The sequence below is a fragment of the Centruroides sculpturatus genome, unplaced genomic scaffold (assembly GCF_000671375.1).
Source record: "Centruroides sculpturatus isolate CEXI.00-Female unplaced genomic scaffold, Cexi_2.0 scaffold206, whole genome shotgun sequence".
Lineage (NCBI taxonomy): Eukaryota > Metazoa > Arthropoda > Arachnida > Scorpiones > Buthidae > Centruroides > Centruroides sculpturatus.
In genome coordinates, this window is record NW_019384442.1 from 789632 (window position 1) to 812976 (window position 23345).

At 29.9% G+C, this 23345-nt stretch overlaps 1 protein-coding gene across 2 annotated transcripts in view; it reads right to left on the reverse strand.

Moving 5' to 3' along the window:
- Positions 1–18322, reverse strand: part of LOC111620191 (alpha-mannosidase 2x-like) — a 41159-nt gene extending 22837 nt beyond the window's left edge. Inside the window, exons 1-7 of one of the 2 annotated variants that reach the window (XM_023362089.1) lie at positions 17270–18322; positions 12006–12248; positions 9644–9791; positions 9360–9531; positions 9157–9284; positions 6792–6965; positions 4158–4344 (exon numbers count right to left, since the gene is read on the reverse strand). In XM_023362089.1, the coding sequence (XP_023217857.1) occupies positions 4158–4344; positions 6792–6965; positions 9157–9284; positions 9360–9531; positions 9644–9791; positions 12006–12248; positions 17270–17440 (1223 nt within the window). In that variant the 5' untranslated portion in view covers positions 17441–18322. Of the gene's footprint in view, positions 1–4157; positions 4345–6791; positions 6966–9156; positions 9285–9359; positions 9532–9643; positions 9792–12005; positions 12249–12323; positions 12455–17269 lie in introns of those variants that run through there. The other variant, XM_023362090.1, reaches the window with a different exon arrangement.
- Between the last annotated feature and the right edge of the window lie 5023 nt (positions 18323–23345).

Consider the following 23345-nt stretch of genomic DNA (forward strand, 5'->3'; position numbering starts at 1 on the left):
TTCATTATTTTAATATATATTAAAATAAATTTTATATATTTTTATGTAAACACTGCTATTTTTTAAGAGTATAGGTTTTAATTTTAAGAGTATATTTTAATAAACCTGTATATTTTTATTCAAGCAAATTTTAATCTTATTAACATAAGAATGCTAATATAACAAGCAATTATTTATTGTGAAATTGTTATAATGCCAGGCTGCAATTTTTAATCATATTTTTTAATTTATTTAATTTAAAATATATGCTCTCCACCTCAAAATTAGTACTTGTAGTGTCTTGCCCCTGTACATCATACTTCTCTGTTAGCAATGGAGTTGCACCGATCATCTATCTAACTCTTTTCAGGGAAAATTTTTGAATTAAAATAATGTGACTTCTGGTTTGCATCAGAAGTTTATACACAGTTAATTGGGGCCTCCTGCTCCTAAGCTTTATCTGGTCTTGACTTTCATGTATCTAACTCTGTTCTCAAGATTAAGGAAGGACAGATGGACAGACAACAGCGGGAATTTATAGGTCTATAATTTTTTTGAATTGCAGCCCAATAATATTAAACGTTAAATGCAATTTATGTTAATTTAATTAAATTAACATAAAATATAATCAGAAGTCACATATAAAACATATACATGAAAATGTTTCTGGATGTTATAATTTTCTTCTTGGTCCTTTGCCCTTTCAGAGAGTGTGGTGATATTATGAATTGATGGCTTTAATTGTGTGACTGTAGGGTCGGTGTCTCTTTGACACCACGTCAGGATGTGACACCACCGAGTCTTGCAGGACTCAGAAATTGAGACTTTACATCACGTGAACGGTAGCAGGCGAGTGGTTGGATTCGGAGTAGAGGTGAGGAGAGAGACGAGAAAGTGATTCACTCGGATTTCATATTAACTAACAAATAACAATTTTAATAAGAACCACAGAAAATACAGATATATTCGATAGCATGCCTAAAGTTCCCCTAATTATACTAGGCCGTTCAAGAGAGAGAGTTTACAAACGAATCACGGGTTGATAAATACCTTTCTTCTGAGTCAAGATCTGTAGTAAGATGACCCTGCCGAGGGAATGTTTGATCAAATGGTTATGGGTCTTGTCCGTTAACAGGAGCACAGAGGTGTGGAGACACAGAAGTGGGGATGATATCCTTAAAGCGACATAATCGTTGTCACAGTTTTAATTCTGGATTCTTGGTCACGGTATTAATCCTTGAGGACGACTTTGGTGGACGGACTTTGAAAGACGACTGACTTCAGGTGTTTTTTCCGTTCTCCCTTGTTATTCCTCTTGGGTTTTTCCCATGAGGTCAGGAGATTGTTGTTAAGGGTCTGGCGTCCAATGTGGGCACTTTATCGAAAGTTCCGGGTGACACATCACTGACTAGCTGGATCCTCCTCAACAAGGAACCAACTCCATGGGAAATAATTTTTATGGCTTTTAGCCTAACTTGATAAAACACTCGAAGTTAAGAATTTCCCAATAATTAAAGTTTAAAATAACACTTTAAAGGGGGGTCTGTTCATCCCTCACAATTGTATCCTTCCACTTTTCACAATGTTGTGCAATCTGGATGGCTTCACGTGTTGTATGTCCTGTAATTGCCATTACTTGGTCTGCCCAACTATTCCAACATCTGCCTCTAGGACATTTACAATTAGTCTTCCCTTTCTAGAATTTGTTTCTCAAATTCATTTTTGCATCTGGAAAGATGTCCCAAAAAGCAAAGGTAGGATTGGTGGATTATAGTGGTAAGGTGTGTTGTGATTTTTCAATTGATTTAGGATGGAGTAATTTGTTTGGTGTTCCGTCCAAGAGATTCTTAGCATTTTTCTATATTCACATCTCAAAGGAATAAGTTTTCTCCATGAAGTGGCAGTTATGGTCTAGGTGTCCATGGCATACGTAGCAATCAGAAAAATTAGCATTCTTAAGAGCTGTAGTTTATTAAAGTTAGAAATCGCAGAATCTTTCCAAGTTCTATACAATTTAGAGGTTGCATTGCAAGCAAAGCAAATTCTGCATTTTATTTCATTATCACATCATCCTTTATTCATGAGAAGTGAACCAAGGTAAACAAATTCATTGACTACTTATAGTCTGTGATTTCCTTAGCCTGATCCATTATCATGAATTTCATTTTATTTCTGTTAATTACTAATCCATATTCCCTGCTCACAGTTTCAAGTCTTTCCATAATATATTCAAGTTCTGATTCACTGGATGCTATAATAAGAGTATCAACAGCATACCTCAGGTTGTTAACTTTTCAGCCCCCAATGGAAATGCCTCCATCCCAGTCATCTTTCATTAAGCCTCATCTTTTATTCATCCTGCCCCTTCTCATTATTATTTCAGAATAAGAATTAAAGAGTAAAGGGGAGAATACATCCTTGCCTTACACCAGCTGCAGTTGTAAATGGATTAGACATAGTTTTGTTAACTCTTACTCTTGTAGACTTGTTCTCATATAAATTTCTAATCATTGAGATAAGATGAATGGGACTCCCATTTTCTGAAGAGTGGGATATAATTTGTGCCATTTTACACAGTCAAAGGCTTTAGCATAATCTATGAAACAAAGGTAAGCTTTGACATTAAATTTGTGGGCCTTTTCGATAATTTGTTGGACGTTCAAGATTTGTTCATGGGTTCCTTTAGCAGAAATAAACCCCATCTGTTCTTCAGCTATTTCAAGTAATAGGAAGGGTTTCAAACAGTTATTAATTATTTGGAGCATTACTTTACTGGCATGATTGATTAGACTGATAGTTCTGTATATATTACTATATTATATACTATATAGTTCTGTAATTACTACAATCTTTTGGTGCACCTTTTTTATAATTGGAATAAANACATAGTTTTGTTAACTCTTACTCTTGTAGACTTGTTCTCATATAAATTTCTAATCATTGAGATAAGATGAATGGGACTCCCATTTTCTGAAGAGCGGGATATAATTTGTGCCATTTTACACAGTCAAAGGCTTTAGCATAATCTATGAAACAAAGGTAAGCTTTGACATTAAATTTGTAGGCCTTTTCGATAATTTGTTGGACGTTCAAGATTTGTTCATGGGTTCCTTTAGCAGGAATAAACCCCATCTGTTCTTCAGCTATTTCAGGTAATAGGAAGGGTTTCAAACAGTTATTAATTATTTGGAGCATTACTTTACTGGCATGATTGATTAGACTGATAGTTCTGTAATTACTACAATCTTTTGGTGCACCTTTTTTATAATTGGAATAAATATTAATTTAACCATTCTTCTAGCTATCCCTCTAATTTCCAAATTAAGGAACAGATTTTATAAAATATATCAACATCCAATTCTCCCATTGCTTTTAAAATTTTGGAGGTTATGTTGTCAGGTCCAGGAGCTTTGTGATTTCTTAATGTACTGTACTTGACTTTTTCCACTCTGATTTAAGAATAGATGGTTCAACTTCTCTTGTCCATCCATTCTGAAGTTGATTATCATCATTTTTTTTTGTCTTGTGTCTTTATAAATATTTGGATGTTATAATATCCAAAATAATTTCCACTTATTGTTAAACTTTTTGTATTATTCTGAAGCATTACCTTTAAATATTAAAGAAAGGTAACTAAATTTCTGAACTACTTTTAATGAAATTCTGAACAAACTGTAAAAATTGCTGCAACTATTTTTTATAATTTTATAGTAAAGCAATTTTTATAATCTTTATTTCATTGTACAGTAAAATACCTATCTAATTAGATATATAATGTTCATCATAACATAGCAATCACAATTAATACTTCAAACATAAATCTAGATGTGTAACATCACATACTTTTGGAATCACAGCTTAAAAGTCTTAGTATAGAGAATTTTACATTGACACAACCTTAATTGGTAAAATACTCAAGAATCAATTTATTTTACAATTGCTTTAAAATGAAGCAATTTCAAGATTAATTTATGCTTGAATATCTTATAATTTAATGTTTGAATGTATAATATTAATTTAGAATTTTACTTGATTTAAATATTCATTGCCAAATCAAATGCAAGTCTAATATTTAGTATTAGATTATCACTAGTCCAATACTAAAAAATTAAATTTTAATGATTAATGTTATTTGTTATTTTATCATTCTACAGATATTGATATTTATGTGTACTTACCTATCTGCAACATTTTTATCATTGATAGGAACTGGCGGTATTCTCCATGGACATTTCATTTTACCACCAGGAAGCCGTTTGAAATCGAATTGACAGCACACTTTAGGATCTGGACCACAGGTATGAGGGACATCATAACTATAGAATGGCATCATATGACAGAGGATATCCGTTGTATGGTTAATGTCTATATTAGAGCAAAATCATTCATAACTGTTAATTATTTTAAGAAATATAAAAAAAATTATATTTAAAAATTAAAACAAAAGTCAAACAAGTTATATTTTTGTGTTATTGTTGTAGATTTAAAACATAAAGCATTCAAATTGTTATTTTTTTCAAGCTACAAAAATGAAAGTTATACAAAATAATACTCTAAATATAATGAAATTCTTTAGTCAAGCAAGGAAATTCTCATGAAATCAACGTTTAAGAGATTAACGTAACATTTTACTGAATGAATAATTNAAAAAATTATATTTAAAAATTAAAACAAAAGTCAAACAAGTTATATTTTTGTGTTATTGTTGTAGATTTAAAACATAAAGCATTCAAATTGTTATTTTTTTCAAGCTACAAAAATGAAAGTTATACAAAATAATACTCTAAATATAATGAAATTCTTTAGTCAAGCAAGGAAATTCTCATGAAATCAACGTTTAAGAGATTAGCGTAACATTTTACTGAATGAATAATTTTAATTTGTAGATAATTATTGTACTAGCACAGTGTTTCGCACCTTCTCATTGCAAACAGGTAAAATTATGAATAATTTTACATAGACCAGTAATTATATGCATCTATGAATTATGTTTATTCATTATGCTTATCTAGAGTTACTGTAAATAACAATGTATGCATAGTAACTCCAGATTATTATTTAAATGCTACATGTAATCAACAGCACCAACATAATGAAACTTTTTCATAGATCAGCACAAGTCCATAGACAAGCAGTTGAAAATACTATTCTAGAATATATTAGAATTATATCATTTCTAAAGTTTCTGAAAATAAGATTTATAAAATTTAAAATCAATCTAAAAGTGCAATAAACTCATACTAACTCAGAATTTCCATAACTTAAACAGATTTTTTTCAAAAAATTGTACAGTAATTTTGAATTTCTTGACCATAGAAAAATTATAATTTTTTAATAGATGAATGCAAAATCAAAACAACTTTAATCAGATCTACCTACAAAATACACTATCTAAATTTGTAACATGGAAAGTATAACTCAGCTACTGTGCCATACATAAATGCAAGGAAATCTAATCTACTAAGTTCTTCAGACAGGTAAGCTATTTTTCATCATACAAGTGTTGCTGAGATTATATCAGATATTTACATGTTACATTAAGCTGAACTGTTCATGCTTTTTTAAAGTCATGGTTTCAAAATATGTGGCAAAGCTATTTCAGGTTAAAAAGGAAAGTGTAAGATAAAGTCACCTTAGTATACCTATTAAGCTCAGTAAAATTTCTGTATAGCTAATTATAATAAATTATGGTACTGTAGCTTCCCATTTTTCCACATTATTGGAGAAAACGCTCTGCTAACTCAGATTTTTGTAAAGCCAAATAACCTTTATCACCTAATAGTCTGAGTTAGTACTGATTTACCATATTAAGAAACACTGTTAACATGAAAAAAACAATAACAAAAATTTTAGCAATTTAAATCTTGTATCATTAAAAAATTAAATTTAAAAATATGAATTTTACATTTATAATTCTGTAACTCTAAAGTAATTAATTAATTTTTACTCAGTAATTATATGAATTCTTTATTAGTATACAGTATTATATAATGTAATATGATTTTAAAAATTACAGTAAATTACTTATGTAATTCACAAACCAATTAATTAATAAGATGGTCAATAATAAATATTTCTCTTTTGAAATTTACTAAAATATTAATTTCAAGAAGTTTTGGAATAAACCAAACTAAACATAGGAAAATAAAAATAGCAAGTAATAGGAAACACAATAACATAAAAATGAATAAGAGTTTGACTACAAATTATTTTATAACTATTCATAGAAAAGATTATTATATTTAATTAATTAAATTACCATAAATATATAATTATAATGTCCTAGACGATGACAGAGAGGAGACAGTGTTCACTAAATAAACTAATGAATTGTTTTGATATAATAATTTAAAGGAATCATTAATTCATATGTTTATGTGTGTGTAAAAGTAAATTAATAGATGTAATGTAAATTATTAATTAATATAACTGAATTTTGAATGATTTATAGATTAATGAAAACAAAATTTATTAATTCAACACAACTATAAACATCATGAATATAAAAATATATTTTATACATATAACAAATAAACTCCAATTATTCTAATAAAACCTGAAATCTGCTTTATCAAAGCAGAAAGAAACAACTGTTAATTTAAAGTTGTGTGTGCACCAATAAAGTAAATTTTAGGATGTATATTTTGTAATTTAAAATCTGCAAAATGTTTATAATTTGAAAAAGAATAAATAATCTTATAATTTTTTTTTTTCAATTTAAAAAGAGATAAATTTAAACTCTATTCTAATTTTACTCTAAGTATGTTTTAAAATATTTTCCATTATAATCAATTTAATAAAATTTTTATTACCCCACTCCTGTCTCCATAAAAATTCTAGACTTTTATGTAAAGCCAAATTTTTCTTAACAGAATAATGCACTCTTTGAATCACCATGTTTTCTAAATCCATACGTTTTAATAAATAAGCCATTGTAGGAGATAAACCAAAAGGATCAATAGCCCATCCATTTTTTGCTCTATACTCTGAAAAAATAATTCATATTAAAACAAAAAGATCAAATCATTTGTTTAACAATACATTATATTACTTTTAATATACAGAATAATACATTATATATCTTATGATAATTGATATATAAGTATTAAAGCATTTAAATTAAAATTTAGTTTAATATGAATTTTGAAGGATTTTATTTAGGAGATAAAAATGTTTGAATTATTTAAAAGGTATGTTGCTGCAGATTTTAGATGTTTCTATTGAAAACTATGTACAAAAAGACAGCAATTGTTGTGTGAAATTTTGTGAATATATAAGAGAAGATAGAAGTTGGGAAATTCAAATTGCATTTACTGAATGATATCTCTCTAAATTTAAAAAGACTAATTTACACAATTGAGAATGAATAAATACTTTTTCACAGTAAATAAAAAGTACTTAAATTTGCAATTAGTGGAGAAATGTTGGTTTTCTGGATGGCAAACTTTGATTTAAAATGGGCTATATTATTATTCAATTCTATAGGACATTATTAAATGGCTTAGATCTTCAAAAATATTTGGCAAGTATGTCAAACAGTTCAATATGTATTTTATAAACATTCATTTTGTTGATAATAAATCAAGTGATTTGATATTTGATTTTATTTTGTATGAATCCTAATACTAGTTTGCAATGGTTAATAGGAATTGTTTATATATTTAATTTTGTGATATATTGTCTATAATTATTTTATACCATAAAGGTTAGGGGGAACTAAAATTTAACTACATATTTAATTTATGAAATGTTTATAATTGATTTGTATCATCCACATGCTAAAGAAAACTAAAAGCAATAAATTTGAATTTGAATTATTATTAATAATTCATCTTAAATTCTAAAAATTAGAATTTAAGATTATCTTATATTTTTGTGAGTCTGTTATAAAAATTAGAATTTAGAATAAATAAAAGATAATATATATTAAAAATGTTTAAAAACTTATATTCAGCTACTTATAACCATTTATTATTAATTGCAAATAATGAAATAAAATCCATAAAAATATTCAATAAAATAGAATAAATATCTTCATAATTCATCCTTTCTACACACCTTACAAAAAACAATCTCTACAGCACAGTTGACCTTTTATTAGAGGTTACTTCACCTCATTTTCCAAAAAATGGTAAAAACTCCAAGACGATATTTCATGCAAATCATTTAAAGCGTAACCATTTGAAAATGTTTATAATAGCTTATATTTGATCCCAAAAATGTTAAGTTTGCTGATTTTATTTCTTTAAAAGTAAAGTGTTGATGAAATATATAGCCAACCAGCATTTGAGTTTCATAAATGCAGAATAAAACTAAAAATTTTAATATCAAAATTGTTGTTAGGCTTTGAACTTTTTATTCAGTTTATTGCTTATTAAGCTACCTTTTTACAATTAATTTTCTTCCTCTAATAAAGGAAAAATGATTTTAGATTTCAATATGGAGGTTATTTTCAATAGGTAGGTTAGATATTTTTTTAATTTGAGTATCATTACATGTTGAATTTTTTAAATATATTAAAAAGTATTTAAATATTTAAATACTGACTGTTATATTTGCAGACAATTAGAAAAAAATTAGATTTTATTCAAATTTAATATGTAAAAACGATTAGATGATTATTTTAATTTTTTATATATTTACTTACTTTTTGTAGATTTTACTTTTTCAGATATGTATTCTAATTAATTAACACCATTGTTCAGAATTACAAGTATTTTCTTAAAAATAATTATAGAAAATTGTAATTATAAAATTAAATTAAAAAGTTTTATTTCATTTAATTAAATTGTAGCAAAAAAATTATAAATGTTTATTTTTGATAAAGGGTTGAATGTAATTCAAAAAATTGAACTATAATAGACAATGAATTAGAGTTAAGGATTCTTATTGCTCAAAACAGTAATTCACATTGTATATTGAGTAATTATTATACAAAATGTATGATTTTTACATGAATTATATTATTAATGTATAAATGCTAAAATTACTATNAAACATTGTCTTATATGCGAGTAAATGCGGTATTTATAATTAGTGTATGAATTGACTCAAAAGAGAGTTATCTTTCAACGAAGAAAAGAATATATTTGTGGTGATAATGATATGACTAACAAATATCTTCTTGATATGTAGGAATTCATTAATTAAAAATTATTCCATTTATAAATGTTTTACCTAAATTATTTAAAAGCCATTGATGTCCCTCTACCATTTGTTCAATCATTGCATAATAATGGCTAACAGCTTCATCAGTCATTACCCATCCACCAGTTGTTATTTCTAATTGTCCATGATCTAAATAGCTGAAAATTATATTAAACATATATAATAAAGTTAAAAGATAAATTTTTAATTACTGAATACATCACTTGACAAACCTTCTCACAAGTTGTTTCTGTTCCTGACTGATTTTATCCCACCAGAGTGAAAAATATGATATTTCTGACCAAATGAATTTCCTTCTTGTATCAAATTTCAATTTTGTGACCATATTATTTAGTATATTTTGTGTTTGTTCAGTAAAATATTTATCAAATGTTTTTAACCAACCTGAAAAATTACAAAATTATTATTATTGTGTAAAATATTTAAATATGACGACTAAAGTACAATAACAGTATTTATTTCATAACATAAATCAATTGATAATTAATGTACTTACCAGGATCATTATGAGAATGTGGCACTACAAATATTTTAAGCTTCTGATCAGCATTCCATTGAGTATCATCATATTGAATATTCCAACCTTGTTTCCATACTCCACCATTTGGATTATCAAATTTAAGTTCATTATACATCTCTAACATCTATAAATATTTTGAAAACTTTTCAATCATTTTAAAATGATTAAACTCAAACATTGTTTTTTGAAAAAAATTTTAATTTTTAACTTGTTTTTCTGTTTTTTTTTCTACATGCCATATTTCTAATTTCTTTCTTTAAACTATTTTACAACACTTCTATCAATGTTTTCAGATTTATTCTCATTGTTAGGTCAACTTTCAAATCTTCAACATTCATTTTGAATTGTTATGAGTAAGCATAAAATTGTGTGAGAGAAGGAATCATATAGAAACACACAACAAAAATAATATACAAGCTATACAGATAGTATATCTATCTTTATTGTATGTTCCTGTATGATTCATTCTGTCGTGCAATTTTATGCTTACTGATAACAATTAAAACAAGAACAAGAAGCAATCAAGTACAAATTTATTTTGGATGTTGCTCATAAAATCAAAGGTTTCAAAGACAATCTAGAGTTAAGAATAAATCTCAAAATATGAATCAAAGTGTTGTAAACCAACTCCTTATGTTAATAAGTTTTGTTTTTTCAAAAGACATCTTAAGGAATAGATTTATTTTATTATGTCTGTCCTTTTCTATGTCAAGAACTTTACATGATAAAATAAATATGACTAACAACCTTCTAGTTTTGTAAAGTATTATTAACTTGTTCTGCGTGGTTCCCAAATATTTTTGTGTTGACCTCATTTGACCTGCCCTGATGACTCCGAATATATTCATCTCTGCATCGGAACATTTTAATTCATCCTTTCTACACACCTTACAAAAAACAATCTCTACAGCACAGTTGACCTTTTATTAGAGGTTACTTCACCTCATTTTCCAAAAAATGGTAAAAACTCCAAGACGATATTTCATGCAAATCATTTAAAGCGTAACCATTTGAAAATGTTTATAATAGCTTATATTTGATCCCAAAAATGTTAAGTTTGCTGATTTTATTTCTTTAAAAGTAAAGTGTTGATGAAATATATAGCCAACCAGCATTTGAGTTTCATAAATGCAGAATAAAACTAAAAATTTTAATATCAAAATTGTTGTTAGGCTTTGAACTTTTTATTCAGTTTATTGCTTATTAAGCTACCTTTTTACAATTAATTTTCTTCCTCTAATAAAGGAAAAATGATTTTAGATTTCAATATGGAGGTTATTTTCAATAGGTAGGTTAGATATTTTTTTAATTTGAGTATCATTACATGTTGAATTTTTTAAATATATTAAAAAGTATTTAAATATTTAAATACTGACTGTTATATTTGCAGACAATTAGAAAAAAATTAGATTTTATTCAAATTTAATATGTAAAAACGATTAGATGATTATTTTAATTTTTTATATATTTACTTACTTTTTGTAGATTTTACTTTTTCAGATATGTATTCTAATTAATTAACACCATTGTTCAGAATTACAAGTATTTTCTTAAAAATAATTATAGAAAATTGTAATTATAAAATTAAATTAAAAAGTTTTATTTCATTTAATTAAATTGTAGCAAAAAAATTATAAATGTTTATTTTTGATAAAGGGTTGAATGTAATNTATACGATTTTCCTAATTACTTTATAATTAGAAAAAAGAAAATACTTCTATTCTAGATGATGATAATAGCAGCATATCCACTACTATTATACTATGGTTCTATTTTGCCTTTTAGTATTTATTTACCTTCTTAATTTTTTGAAGTAATTATGTTCTTAAAATTTTTACATTCCATAATTTTTATCTCCTCCATCTTACATGTAGCCAATCAATGCAATTAATTTTAAATTATTCTTTGTTTTATAAACATAAGGATTGTCCATAAATTACAACACAGATATGGGTGGGAGGGAATGCAAATAGTTGTTATTGTGTGTTACAAGGAAGTAAGGATGTTTACAAAATGTTACATAATGCTAGGATCTCAACCTTAGATGAAAATAATTTGTTTTTTTTCTAAAGAGTTGCATAGCAAAACTTACTGTTTTGTATATAATTAATAAAATAACAATGTTCAGTACACCTTGTTATGTATCATTTCTATGGTGTTGGACAAGGATATACATTATATAATTTTGGGTATGTGCAATGTTTTGTCTATTCAACAAAAAAGTATAACTTTTATTCTGTAAAAATTATAACATAATATAATTAAAATATATTTTTAAAATTTTATACACATATTAATTAAAGTTATATTTTAATTATTTAAACATGGAATATCTTACATGTAAATCCGTCTGTGTTTTTGGAGATGCATATAACATGCAAACTTCATCAGGAACTTTAACTGAATTAAGACTAATATTTAAGTAGAGAATAACTTCACTTCCTTCTGATTGCATAATAGCATTAGAAGTATCGACAGCTAAATCTTTTAAAGCAACTTTGACTTGATCCAAAACATTTTGATTTTTCTGTAATTCTTCTTCTAATTTTTGTAATTGCTCTTCTAAGACATGAAGTTCACTCTGAAAAAATAATACATATAAATATCATCAAAAAATATATGTATTTCTTAAAGTACATCAAGAGGAAATACTTGCTAAGTAAACAATATGATATAAGGTTATACTCATACATTTTCTATAAATAAATTGATTGTGGAATCAAGGTAAAGCAGAATCAATTGCTATGGCTATCCAAGTATGAAAATATTACTAAAATAGATCAAATAAATATTAACTAGTTAATATAAATAAAATGTTCAAAATTAAATAGAATTCTGACCTTATAAGAAAGTTTTAAAATTTAATATATTTTCCTACTGAATAAAATAGAAAATAATTTTTCATATTGGCTTTAATATGTTTAAAAAAATATCACAAAAAAATGTTTATCATTTTTTTTATTCTTCAAATAAAATTAAATTAATGTAAAAACTATTTATATTTAGATTAAAACTGAAAATTAAAAATATACACCTTTGCTTCAATATACATTAATTCATAATCTCTGTTATGGAAGTTATCTTTATTTGAAAAATATTTTTAGTAATACCTATTTCTGTCATCAACAGAATGCAAGTTTCAGGAGGTATTTATGAAATTTCAAGTTATTAAAATTCACTTTAATATCATGAATGCATAAAGTATAAATGTTTATAATAAATTCTTTGAAAATTTGATAAATAAAGGTTATAATTAGTGCTCTTTTCAAAAAAGTTTACTGCTGGTATGCACATATGGTGACTGAACATATAATTTTGTTTAGTGAAAACAATTTTATATGCAATTATGTAACTAAATGTATAAAATTGTTAAACACTAAACAGCTGCTAGTACTATAACTAGCTATTGATACTTTTTATGCTGTCTGTGTACCTGCTGAAAAATAGCTCTAATTATAAATCATTTGTCATTGTTAACACCAACATATGTGACATATTTTGTATTTAATTTTGTATATAGTATGAAATAAAAATTTATAGACAGTTTTATACATTTATAATTTTGACTCAAAATTATGTCATTACAAGATTATTTAAGATACATTTATTAATTAATACAATTGAACTTCATTAATATGAAGATGTTTAGCATTAATTACTTTTATCATAACATGTTTCATAATTTCCCTTCAAATTCCACACACATTATAACACATTTTATTTCTTTAACATGAATTCCATTTTAAATGATTGATGATACAACAAGAAAATTCCTTTTAACATAAACTATAATTTTATTTTTCTTGCTTATTAAAAATTAAAAAAATAGGAGATTTTGGAAAAGGTAGTCTTTCAGATGTTATATTTTTTACTGTTTAAATTTACACTAGTATGAGATAAGAGAAAAAAATTACTTTCATTAAGGCAACTGTTCTGATTTTTAATAGAAAAAAGACAAATCCCATTCTTATATTCTCTTAAACTACAAATCAGTTCACTGACTAAAAAGATATTGAAAATGGGTTCATTTTGTAGTTGTGACAAACAGAGCCATCAAAGAGTTGTATTGAATCCAGGATAGAATACCATTTTGCTATTTTTTCAAATAAAATAAAACAGATAAAATGCTTATTTATTAATAAAAAACAGTTTTGAAGACTTTCTCTGTTAATAAAAATAACATTAATTTTATTGGGTAGGAATCACTACAGTGTTTTAAGTTTTATCCAGTCCCAGGAAAAATTTCTTAGCTCCCCTGTTGTTGACTATGGTGATGACAGTAGCCAGATTGAAAAAAAAATCATAAATGATTAAAAACAAAATCTTGAGATCACATAACAAGTAATCACAACACTTTTTAAAAATCATTTTGGCATTGAGATCTTATGCATTTTGGTAATTGTGACTTTTTCTTTTTACTTCATTCTTTTTAACATTGGGCTACTTTTCAAATGATTTTTCTTCTTTAAAAACAGTTCAATTTTCATAAAAGTTATCTACTTGTGACATCTATTGTCCATAACTGAAAATAAGCAAAGTGATAAATGTTTATCTATAGTAAAAATAATTTGAAAACTAAGGTAAGCTTTCAAGTGGATGATGGCAAGTTAAAAATATTTTAGTAGAAATTATAATAAAATAAGGAACAGCAAAAGTACCAACAGTTAAAGAATTGAGAAAAAAATTGAATCAGCATATGTAACTAATCAGTTTGAGTCTGTCTGAAAAGATACAAGTGGCAAAAATGAAGAAATAGAAAAAGCAATTACATTTTTATGAAGTTTTTGATTATCATCATCAAAGACTACAGAATTCTACCAGAAAGAAACATATCAAAGAAAATCCTACCATCCTAGTTTCCTACCAAAGAAAAAATACACAGGGTATTCATCTTAACTTTTATCCAAGCACAAAAGAAATCTTTCTAGCATTGCACAAGTGTATACATAGTCTACAGTGCATTAGTTCCATAGTAGTTATTACAATAAAATAAATTCATTCATTCATTCAAAAAAGGGACAAGTTTATATTACATGGTAGTTCCTGGCAATATGTAAATTTTTCTCATCTTCCCAAGCTCAAAGATATCAGAAGAAAATGATTTTAAGATTTAGCATAACAAACTGATTTAGCATAACAAATTGATTATAAAGGATAAAAATCAACATTGTATAAATTAATACTATATGTTGAAAGTGTCTTGGTCTTGGTGCAGTTATGAAATCTACATGCTTCTTCTTGTACATTTTATCTCATTTCCTCAAAGTATAATCATTTCACAGTGGCATTCATAAGTGTATAAAGAACCACAGCAGTCTATCAATTACTACACTGCATGTTGGTTCTTTTATAAAGCATTGTGTGTTGCATGGTGAAATCAGTATCATGTGTTTACATAATTTGTGAAGAATACATAATTTTTTCAAACATAAGAACAAAATGCATTGTATACCATATAATTTACACATTTCTTTTTGAATGAATTACCTTTATTTTATTGTAAAACTAATACACTATAGACTATGCATATATTTGTGCAATGCTGGAAAGATCTCTTTTGCAGGATAAATGATAGAGTGAGCATCCTGCATTTTTTTTTGCTTTGGTAGTAAACAAGATCCTGTCTTGATAGGAATTTATCTGGTAGTATTCTGATGATCTCATTGTCAATATGTTCTGATAAAGCTAAAATATATGTATTTTTTATTTTCTATTACAATTTTTTCCATAGATGATGGTGTAACTTATAACATGAATTACTTTTAATACAAACAATTTTTTAGTCATTATGACTATTCAGATTAGTGAGGTTCAACTATATTTTATTAATTAAATATATATATGTATATTATATTTTAATGTATTAAAATATTTTTAATATAGTATGAATCATTTTAATAAATGATTTGACATTATTCTTAATACAAAAAATCAATTTGTTCTATAGTACATAATATCACATAAAAGTAAAAACAACACTGAAAGCAATGTTAACAGTTTTATTTTGCTATATAAAATAAAAAACTGTTAAGTATATAATATTTTACATGGTTTTTATATGCCATAAACTTTTAAAAAGTACATTTCCTATACTGTTGAAATATACTGTAGAAATGCATTTCCTGATAATGCCAAAACTTTCAGTAGAATATTATATTATATATAACATTTTAATTAAATTTATAAATTATATACATGTATAATTTCTATATTATTTTATAAATTATAACTGATTCAACCATTGACTTTGTTTTGTTAATCTTTTGAATTTCTTGTGAAGAGATTACTTCAAAATTTAAAAACTGTATGGATGCCAATCTCAAAATTCTCATCAGATACAGTTATGAAGATCATACATATATATATGATCTTCATAACTATATCTGATGATCTGTATATATATATAAAACAGATATGCTAAATTAATTAATTAATTCCAAAATTCAACAAATCATATACAGTATACAGTATGTTGCAGATTATTTCCACATCTTCATAGGAATGTAACCAGAAATTTCTGAGTGTGGGTCATCTGTATTGCCAATGGATTGCACAGATTTAGCATAGATAGGTAGGCTACCATAAAAACCCAAGATAACCGGCATCACAATACTGTTCAGAGTTGCCATATTTATATGCAAACCAGTGATACATATGACAGTGCTCAATAAAAAATAAAAAGTCCAGACATAAACAAGTATTAAATTTTATTCTTTATCTCGTGGCTATTGACGTAGCCTAGTGACCCTGAATGAAATGGAAAATGGGCATATCGAGTCCGATATGCCCATTTTCCATTTCATTCAGGGTCAACTGCTTAAAACACAGCTAAAACCTGGAAAATAATACAACAACTTAGACACCTCCATACTTATTCCAGCAGGTGTATTTATTAAAAAAACAAATGTTTTCAATCACTTTCAGAGACCATCATCAGATTATAGGTTACCATATGCTTTAAAATGTTTTGATTAATCACATTTGATTTACAGTAATGCATAATAACCCAATGAAAGTCTCTAAAAGTGAGCAAAAACATTCATTTTTACAATAAACATACCTGCCGGAATAAGTACGAAAGGCGTCTGCAAGTTACAGCCGATCACTTGTGACTTTTTTTATGCCGTTTACTTTTAAACACGAGGACCAGCAGAGCAACAGACAGAAGAACATTATTGCAGAAAACATCACCAACAGCAACGTTCCCGCTTCAATTAACGGTAAGTATTCGGGATTGCATTAACACACGATCTCACCCGACCACCATCAGAGACCTCGTCTCGCTGCTTGTCACTATTTTCCTTCTACGTTTGCACGACGCCTCTAAAGAAACCAGGCCGAGAGCTCCAAACGTCTAAAACAACTCCGAGCACACCGGTTACCAATCGTCGTCTCTGGTTAAATCGACACATCGCTACCGTCCACATCACAAAATAATGGCTCGAATACGCTGCTAAATCAATAATCCGATTCCTAAACGTTACTAAGACGTATTTTATGATTATGCTTATGTTATATAAGACAAATTACATATTGCTATTAATGCATTGGTTAAATTTAACCATTTACTTATTAAAAAAAAGCAAATAACTAAGCACTTACGTGTTGAAGATCGACATTCCTTCCAAAAATCAACTGTTTCGAGTTATCGTTGCCTCTGTCATTAAATATAAAGACGACGAATGCAACGAGGACCACCAAAATTAAAGTGACAATTATCAAAGCCGACAACCTGAACTGAAACATGACGGGTCCTACTCGAAAACGTAGCATTTTTGACGTATTGGTCGGATTATATCGGCATCTATCTAAAGTACGTTAACATGTCTGTATGTAAGATGTGGAACGAACTACTGAACCATATTAAATACAAAAAAGGAAAAATATTAAGTCGTCTTCGAGTTCATTGAAGCGCAAAGTATAAAGTTCGACATTTCTATTACATTTTAATCGTTAAATAATTATGTTTTTTACTATAAATTTTTTTGTATATATTTATGAGATAAGAACCCTTTTCGTCACATCTTAGATATTTCGCCTCTGAAAATCGATCCGTAGACCGATGCTGACATCTATTGAGTTAATATAGTAATAATGAATTTTAAATGTTAACTTTTAAAATTTTCTTTTTATTTCTTAGAATTAATTATGTCTATCGCTTAAGGTTTTATTCGTAATTATTATTTAGACTCGTTGATTAAAGAGAAAAAATTGAATATATCGAAGCGCACTTCTGTCGATAGCGTTTAGTCGAGGAGCGTCGCCATTTTGGAGTCGATTCGATATATTTAATATATTTATAATTATTATTAATTATTTATTATAATTTATTAAAAAATCTATTTCTTTATTTCTGTATGCTAATGATGTAGAAATAAGGAACAGTTTTTAATTTCCTGCAAAAAAAATTACAAGAAAAATGAAAAAAGTTTTTATATTGATATGTATCATTTTGGAATTTGCTGCGTTAATCCGTCGCGTCTCTATAAGGAAAATTAATTTAGCATCAGGAATAAGAAATAAATTATCTACGACGTTTCCTATTTATTTTTTTAACGTGTAATGCTGGTATATAATTATAATTGATACGTTATATCTAAAAGAAAATCTTAAATGTGTCTTAGGAATTTTTCTTTATTACAGATAAGCTTGAAACTTCGAAGCCATACCCACAAGACTTTTATTAGTTTCCTGCATTTCGCTTTAAAGCTCCAAACTTATCTTTACTGAAGAAAAACAATTTGATATCATCTAAATTGTTATCATTTTTCTCTTGGCGCAATTTTTTTACATGCCAGATGTTTTTGTTTAGATATAAATTGTTTATTGGTTGATGCGTGTATTATTATATGGAGAACTAAGACGATGAAGTACGGTTCGTTAAGCACTCGGTGACGACCGCTGATCGAACGCTTTCAATATGCCGTTTAGTAAAATCGTTATAAAAAGTTTTAATTCGCATAAATTTAAGCTTTTGTTATTCTGGATATGGTTTTCAATAAAAATCATCCGTTTCGACGCAATTTTACCCTTACAAGCATAAAATTAAGCGATAAAAGTAAAATATCTCTATGGAAAATACCCGTGAACCTAACCTATTGATCCGGAAGTTTTGCCAGCAACTCACTGATAGCGTATCCCGCTAAAAATTTAATTTAAAAATTTAAATAAAGGCTTAAATTTAAAATTTTACATTTTCTAGATCCAGTAGTTTCTCTCTAGCTGGAGAAAAGGATGATCATGTGATAAATTGAAAGGGACGGATGATAAATCGAAATTATATAATATGTTACGTGCTAGATGACTTCTTCTTGCGTGCCACAGTTTGCCATCACTGTAATAAAAGCAATTGTCACTTCTTTTACTTTAATCTCTTGCAAAATAATAATTCTTATATCATCATCATTTGCATCTCAGAGGCAGGCAAACGGGGCACTTTTCCTTCTGAGATAGAGTAAAAAATCTCACAAATTATTATCATAAAAGTGATTCAGATATGTAACCTTTCACCCTGGACTCTGGGATTCTTTTTCTCAGTCCAGTGTTTATGGTTTGCTGTCAACAGTAAATGCGGGATTAAGGCATTTAAATAATTGTTTTACATATTTTATCATAGCAATCGTCCGTTCCTAAACTTAACTGGGATTCGTTGCTAAAGACAATTTGCTGCCAGTCTGTGGCAACCCTTGCTTCTTTGTCACGGCATTACTGCACAATTTAACGATGATGTTGTGATGCTAATGTCGGAACAGGTATCGTGGACACTAAGAGAGCTTTTTTTCAAGACTACTGTCGATTTCGCCAGATAAACAATGCAGGCAATCGGGTGGCGAGGGCCTGACCCCGACATATTCAGGACAGACCATTCCTGAAAAATTCCTGGAGTTGTGCGCTCAGATTTGATCATTGGTCTCTCAGAACGGTAGGCTGTCGTCCAGTCGGTGTCAAACCCTGTGAGGAAAAGGAAGTCCTTTTAATCATATTCATCATGAATTTGACCATAGTCCTTCATGGGAGCTAGTATTTATTTTTTATTTTTTAACTCTTTCCGCCCTGAGGGCACTAAGAGGGCCTCTTTTTGCAAGCCCATTATGGGTTCGGCCAGGCCCACAATGGGGCTGTCGGATGGTGAGGGACGGGGCCCGACATATCCGAACGGGCCACTCCCCGAAAAAATACCTGGGGATTTTTTGACCCGCTCGGATTAGAGGCCGGGTTCCCCAGAGCGGTAGGCTGCGACCTTGACCGCTCGGCCATCCGGCCGTCCTGCCCTATGGTTAAAACTGCTTTTCAGGTTTTCCTATAAGCAAAAACTTGTGACAGATTCTCAATTTAAAAAGATAAAGATTTATTATTGATATTAGTTTTTCAATCTAGAAACTTCTCTAAAACTGTTCTTCAGTAGTAGAGCCGGCCCTATCATAGGACGAACGGAGCAGCCGCTCCAGGCGCTAAGTCCTAGGGGGCGCCTCAGTGGTAAAGAAAATTAAAGGGTATAAATTAGGGGCAACCAAGGGGGGCGCCATAATAGGATCTCGCTCCATCCTAAAACTTGCTTCGGACCGGCACTGTTCAGTAGATAGGTAAAATAGTTTTTCTACCCGAAAGAATGATTCGAATTAAATGAAGCATATCTTTAATTTTCATGCTGGATATTTGTTATACAGTGGTCAGGATTGTGGCTAGTAAATCGAACTCTTCAATTACGAATTCTCTATAAGTACTTAGAACAATTTTGCAATGATGCTGGTAACCCCTACATCGTGAACTTTTTATTTTATTCTTAGAGTTTATTTAATATTTTCAAATGTTTATTACTGTATTTTAAATTCGTACGTTAATTTTGGAATTGAATGATACTTTATTAATTCGGACATGATGAACATGAAAATAAGTTATTACAATTTTATAGCAAAGAAACAATTTCCGTGGAATAACAATACAACTTAACAGAGCCTTCTAAAACCTCCTCTTCCCAACCGGATGGCTGAAGCAATACGCTAATGCTTCCTCGGATCGAATTCAGACGGGTCGAAGAAAACCCAGAAGTTTTTTTTATCAGGTCCGTCCCAGATATGTCCATCCCGTCTCTCACGACTGACACATTGTGCATCTGGCCGAAGCTACGATAACCATGAAAAAAACTTCTTTCAAATTTGTTTAGTTTACTGAGATATAGCAACGTTACACATGGGTGATCTGCCAAGAGGAGTGTCTCCTGAAAAGTCTTTATATGGAAGACTAGCTCCTATTTGGGTGGTGTTAGAAACGTGAAGAAAACATTAAAAACTCCTTGCAGCCAGCCGCACAAACATTCGGCAAACGACAATATTCAGTGGTTTTATCCAATCGACTACTGATAAGCATGGCCTCTTCACAAGCCGAAAAATTAAAAAAATTCCTTTGCTTCGGCAATACATACTGCATACAGAGTCGCCGTATGCTATTCAGCGATAAATTTGCTTATAAATGTTGAAACTATAACTCCAGATCTTTACTCGCAGATATCGGAACCTGGAGTCCCATTTAATGCTAACAAATGCTTGAAAACTGACAAATTCGAACACCTTACAAGCAGTGGCGGCTTTAGCCAGGTTTTCAGGAGGTGCGAGATCTCATTGTGGCGCCCTCCCTGTAGAGACTGAACTAATAACGTACATTTTTCACATTATTAATATAGTAATTATACATTATTATTATTATTATTATTATTTTTAACTCTTTCCGCCCTGTGGGCACTAAGAGGGCCACTTTTTGCAAGCCCATTATGGGTTCGGCCAGGCCCATAATGGGGCTGCCGGGTGGTGAGGGACAGAGCCCGACATATCCGAACGGACCACCTCCCGAAAAATTCCTGGGGATATCTTGACTCGTTCGGATTCGATCCCGGGTCCCCAGAGCGGCAGGTTGCCACCTTGACCGCTCGGCTATCCGGCCTCTTAATTTTAGGTTATGGAGATATAGCACACGTTTCAGGATCATGTTTTATATTTTCACAACGCAGCTCACTCTTGTGTAAAATCTATATTGTAGTACTAGTATGGATGAGGAACAATAACTGTAAAAAAAACAATATTCTTTCACAAGGCAATATTTATTTAATTTATTTCATAAGACGATATTCATAACAATATTTATTAAAACTGCTATGGCACAGACAACGCTCACATCACACAAAAGACAAATTTACATCGTAAATTAATTTAAAATTGAAACAAATTAAGAAAAAAAACAAAATATATTTTGGCGGGCAGGGTTAAGTAGTAATAAGGTGATCGGGTTTTATTTTTTCTGCAGACGATCTATCGTTGCATTTTCGGCGCCTTCACTATGACGGCGCCCGGTGCGGTTGCACCATTCGCACCGCCTTAGGGCCGCCCCTGCTTACGAGCCAAAAAAGTACAGCAACGTGATAGAGATGTTCCAGAAAAATCCTATTTGTCTGGCGCAACCGACCATTAGCTTCATCGAAAAATGACTGTTTACTAAACGTACCACTGTGCAGTCAACGTTCCTCTCACCACTGCTAAAAAGAAATTAAGTACAGGAAACACAACAGGGCTCAGACACTCCAAATTCTGTCATAGCCGGTGTTTGTTGTCGTGTCCGGTCGTGTGAGGGTCGTAAAAGCGCGTCGAAATTGCGACTAATTACAAACTTTTACGTCGGAGGGTTTCGAAGCTAGAAACGGGTCAAGAGGGTGTGTTAATGACAGACCCAGATGGGACGAAAACTTTTTCAAATTGTAAAACAAACGCGACGCGATGATAAACAACAGGGGGCATGTCGACAGGGAGAAAGAGCTTTGTCGAGATGATCGCGAACAAGTGTCGGGTTGAAGCAATCGAGAAAAAGGGGGTCTAAGAACAAAAGGGACATCTGATAAGTCCGAACGCGGTAAGGGATAAATGGTCACAAGAACATCTGGTGGACTGTTTAAGTTCAAAGATGTCCGAGAGAAGGGCCATAACGGAGAAAAATACGAGCGCGAACATTAAAAGCCCCGTCATCACCTCTCCGACCTTTTCCCGACCCGGATCGGTCTCGAATTTCGCCTAGAAACAAAAGAATGACCAATCGGGGTAAAGGAGAGGGTGAACGGGACCAATCAAAAGGGTGAGATTCGGGGGAAAATCTTATAAAACCCCCGAATCTCAAGGACAAAGCAAAGATTCTCAGCCGATTCTCCGCAGTTCTCTTCTGGATCAGTATTTCCACCAGAGGGCCAAGATCTCCGTCCGACCGCAGCATCGCCCGTCAGAGTCACCTCCTGTACAAAGGACACTCATCTATCAAGGACCCGGGATACGCAACCCCAGCCTTCACCCATCCACCGACAGCGGGAGCTCCCCAGCGGAAAGATATAGATCGACTTTTCTGTGGTATTACTGTTATGTAAGTTAACCTTATGTCAAAATAAACGGTTTCGTGTAAGACAATTGTCATCTTTGTCATCTACCGCAACCACCCACATACGGTTTGACCCTAGGTTTTTCTGACGTGCAATTAATTAACGTATTGCCCCCTAAAGTCGGCGATCTTACATGTTGTTTGAACCCGCCACTTTCCCGTCGGGCCGCACAAGGGCGCTCCGACACTCCAAATTCTCTCATAGCCGGTGTTTGTTGTCGTGTCCGGTTGTTTGAACCCGCCACTTTCCCGTCGGGCCGCACAAGGG